The sequence below is a fragment of the Poecilia reticulata genome, linkage group LG12, assembly GCF_000633615.1.
Source record: "Poecilia reticulata strain Guanapo linkage group LG12, Guppy_female_1.0+MT, whole genome shotgun sequence".
NCBI classification, from domain to species: domain Eukaryota; kingdom Metazoa; phylum Chordata; class Actinopteri; order Cyprinodontiformes; family Poeciliidae; genus Poecilia; species Poecilia reticulata.
In genome coordinates this window covers 26,424,241-26,427,370 of record NC_024342.1, presented here as the reverse complement: position 1 = coordinate 26,427,370, position 3,130 = coordinate 26,424,241, and the positions used below count along the sequence as shown (strand labels likewise).

Sequence of the window (3,130 nt, the reverse complement as noted above, 5' to 3'; positions counted from 1 at the left end):
CTGCTTTAGCTAACAATGACTAGCATTGATGTTAGCTGCTAAGTTAGCAACATAACGCACTAAATCTTAAAGGAAACTGGATGCAGTGCATTGCTACTGATTGTCAACACCAACATAGCGAGTTAACAAGGTTAGGAACAATTTGTAGCGAAGAAAAGGAAAGTAGCTCAGTTATGCTAGCTTGACCATGAAACCTTAGCATGTAGATGTGCTGTGGAATCTGGTGTTTCAGATGAAAATAAAAGCGACAAACACCAACTGGCAGATCATCATCAGTGGAGCAGGAGTTTAAATCAGCTTTTGTTTCCAGAAACATTACAATTCACTTTATTTGGGTTTTTATTTTTATTTTACATTTAAAATGTTAAATTTTAAAGCTTTAAATTTTAACGGTATATTACTGGAAATGGACTCAAAGCAACAATGTTATCGTTCACTGCATCATTTGTTATAGTGACAGGCTTGGATCCGGGTCGGGTTCTGGACCCAGAGCGGTCCGGTCCGGTCCGGTCCGGTGGTACCTGGCTGGTGGACAGTCGGTAGTGCAGAGCTTTAGCGAAGGCAGGATCTCTGAAGATCTCTGGGACGGGAAGTTTCTCCTCGGCCGCCTGCAGCTTCAGGCCCAGCAGGTGTCTGTCGATGGCCTGCCCGCTGATCGCCTGATCAGAAACAAAAACGGACATGGAGGCCATGATGAGGCGGAGCAGAACCGGACCGAGTTCTGCAACAACAACGGCTCAGGTTCGTCAGGAAAGTCCAACTTAGACTAATAACGCGAAAACAACAAAGCTTTATAATTCTGTATTCTTACATTATGTCTAATAAATCTCTTTGAAATAGTCTTCAGTCAGAGGCTTCTTCAGATTCGCTGCAGCACAGACTGCTACAGGAGATCCATCAGCATCTGAAGCTTTAATTTCTCTTTGGGATCAAAAAAAGTATTTTCGAATGTAATAATTTAGTGAAATGAATCCAATTCTTCAGTGAGCAGCATCCAGAAGAAACAAATGTTTTTATAAATGCTGAAATAAATAATAAATATCCTTTAAAGTATCGATCGCGACTCTCACCGTGTTGGTGTACGACCTGTGGGCTTTCACAGCTTCCTCCATCAGACCCACTTTCTCCTGGTTCTGAGCACAAAAACAACGTTTCACTAAATGAAGAACCTTCACATCCCAACCACCAGGATGCGAGCAGAACCGGGTCTGGGTTCTGGTTCTGACCTGCTTGCTGGTGTCGTCGAAGGCCTTAACGAAGGCAGCCGAGGCGCTGGAAGCCGATCGGATCGTGTCGGTGCGGCCCAGTCGGAACATCCGCAGCGAGGCGCTCTCGTACGTGGCGCAGCAGCGCCGGTGCTTCCTGTTCACACGGGAAGAACAACAAACATGTAGAGCAGCCCAGATGCATTCTGGGAAATATGGAACAACATGGTGGGGAAAAACTAAAAGTTCTGAACTCTGAGAGAAAATTGGTGTCAAACGTTTGAGTCGTTCTGAATAAATCGGTAAAGAAGTTTCCATCATCAGAATCTTTTGACACCAACTTGTTAGATGTGAAGGAGTTGTGGGGCGGTAAAGTTTCAGTAAACTGACCTTTGACCTCTGGACAGTGTCTGTAGAAAGTGTGCGGTTTTTGGAAATGATCCTTTAGGATCCAGAACGAACTGATGAGGCGTTCAGGTTCAGTTTGGATCAGATCATCTTGCAGTGATTTGGAGGAAATGTTTGTTTTTCACGTGAAACTAAAAAAGAATCTTTTGGAAAAAATAACCAGGAAGTTTTCAGGTTATTATCCAGAAAATAACCTGAAACTGTCAGAAATGTCCCAGAAAGCATCGGGGCGACAGAGTTAACGTCTGAGCTGGTTCCCATGCAGTGAAGCCCGGCGTTACAGACTCAGTGGTGAACCTGCTGTAGCGTCCAGGTGTGGTGACCTCTGACCTGTAGAAGGCCAGCTGCAGGCCGACCTGGATGAAGGCGTCCGGACTCATCCTGTGGGACTTCGGCACGTTTTTCCCAAAGTGTCCGAACACAGAGACCCTCATGTCCAGGTCCTGGGCCAGGCTGTGGAGGACAGAACCGGGTCAGAGGGACAGAACCGGGTCAGAACCGGACCAGCCGCTCACCTGTCCATGCTGGCCTCGGCCGCCTCGATGTCCCTCTTCAGCTCTGCCGAGACGACGAAGGGGAGTTTCCGAGGGACAGGAAGAGACGCTGCAGGAGACGGAGACGTGTCCAACTTCCTCCTGTCCAAAGACACAAAGATAATCCAGATTATGACAGGAAATGATCTGGATTGCTAATGATGCGATCACGTATCGATATCTGTATCGGTTCTGATATTGAAAACAATTCTAGATCAGCCATCAGTGGCAGATCTAGTCAGTCCAACTCTATGCGTTACATTCTGCCCGACACAGATATTGATATCAGATCTATTCTGGGGTTTCAAGTCTCCTCAGCCGTTTCCCCGCATCAGATATCGGCTCAGATATCGGCTCAGATATCGGTATCGTATTGATAAACGGCTGTACTGACGTGAACTCGACCACGTGGTCGATCAGCGCCACGATGGGCGGGCCTTCAGCCGGGGCGTGTTCGTAGTTCGCCCCGCAGGTCCCGTCTTCGCCCACGACGAACTGAAACGTCAGAAACGAACGTCAGCAGCAAAACTACAAAAAGTTCACTTGCAGAGAAGATAAAACTAGAGAGGAGTTAAACTACAGAGGAGTTAAACTACAGAGGAGTTAAACTACCGAGGAGTTAAACTACCGACTGCTCTGGTTAAACTTTGACATTACGCTTCATAATGAAAACCTAAAAACTCAAACAGATGATCTGCAGAGAGTCAGTGGAAATGATGTCATCATGTTTCAGGTCAGAATCACTAAACTACCATCAGTAAACTACCACCACTAAACTACCATCATCACTAAACTCGGGTTAGTGGGGTCACCACTAACCCTAACCCTAAACTACCATCATCACTAAACTACCATCACTAAACTACCATCAGTAAACTACCATCATCACTAAACTACCATCATCACTAAACTAGGGTTAGTGGGGTCACCACTAACCCTTACCCTAAACTACCACCACTAAACTACCATCAGTAAACTACCATC

General features: G+C 46.1%; 1 protein-coding gene across 1 annotated transcript in view; it reads right to left on the bottom strand.

Annotated features, from left to right (window-relative positions):
- Positions 1-6: 6 nt before the first annotated feature.
- Positions 7-3,130, bottom strand: part of crata (carnitine O-acetyltransferase a) — a 12,918-nt gene continuing 9,794 nt past the window's right edge. Inside the window, 6 exon segments of the mRNA XM_017307996.1 lie at positions 7-659; positions 1,071-1,133; positions 1,227-1,362; positions 1,944-2,066; positions 2,129-2,248; positions 2,541-2,641. Of these exon segments, the coding sequence (XP_017163485.1) occupies positions 387-659; positions 1,071-1,133; positions 1,227-1,362; positions 1,944-2,066; positions 2,129-2,248; positions 2,541-2,641 (816 nt within the window). The 3' untranslated portion in view covers positions 7-386.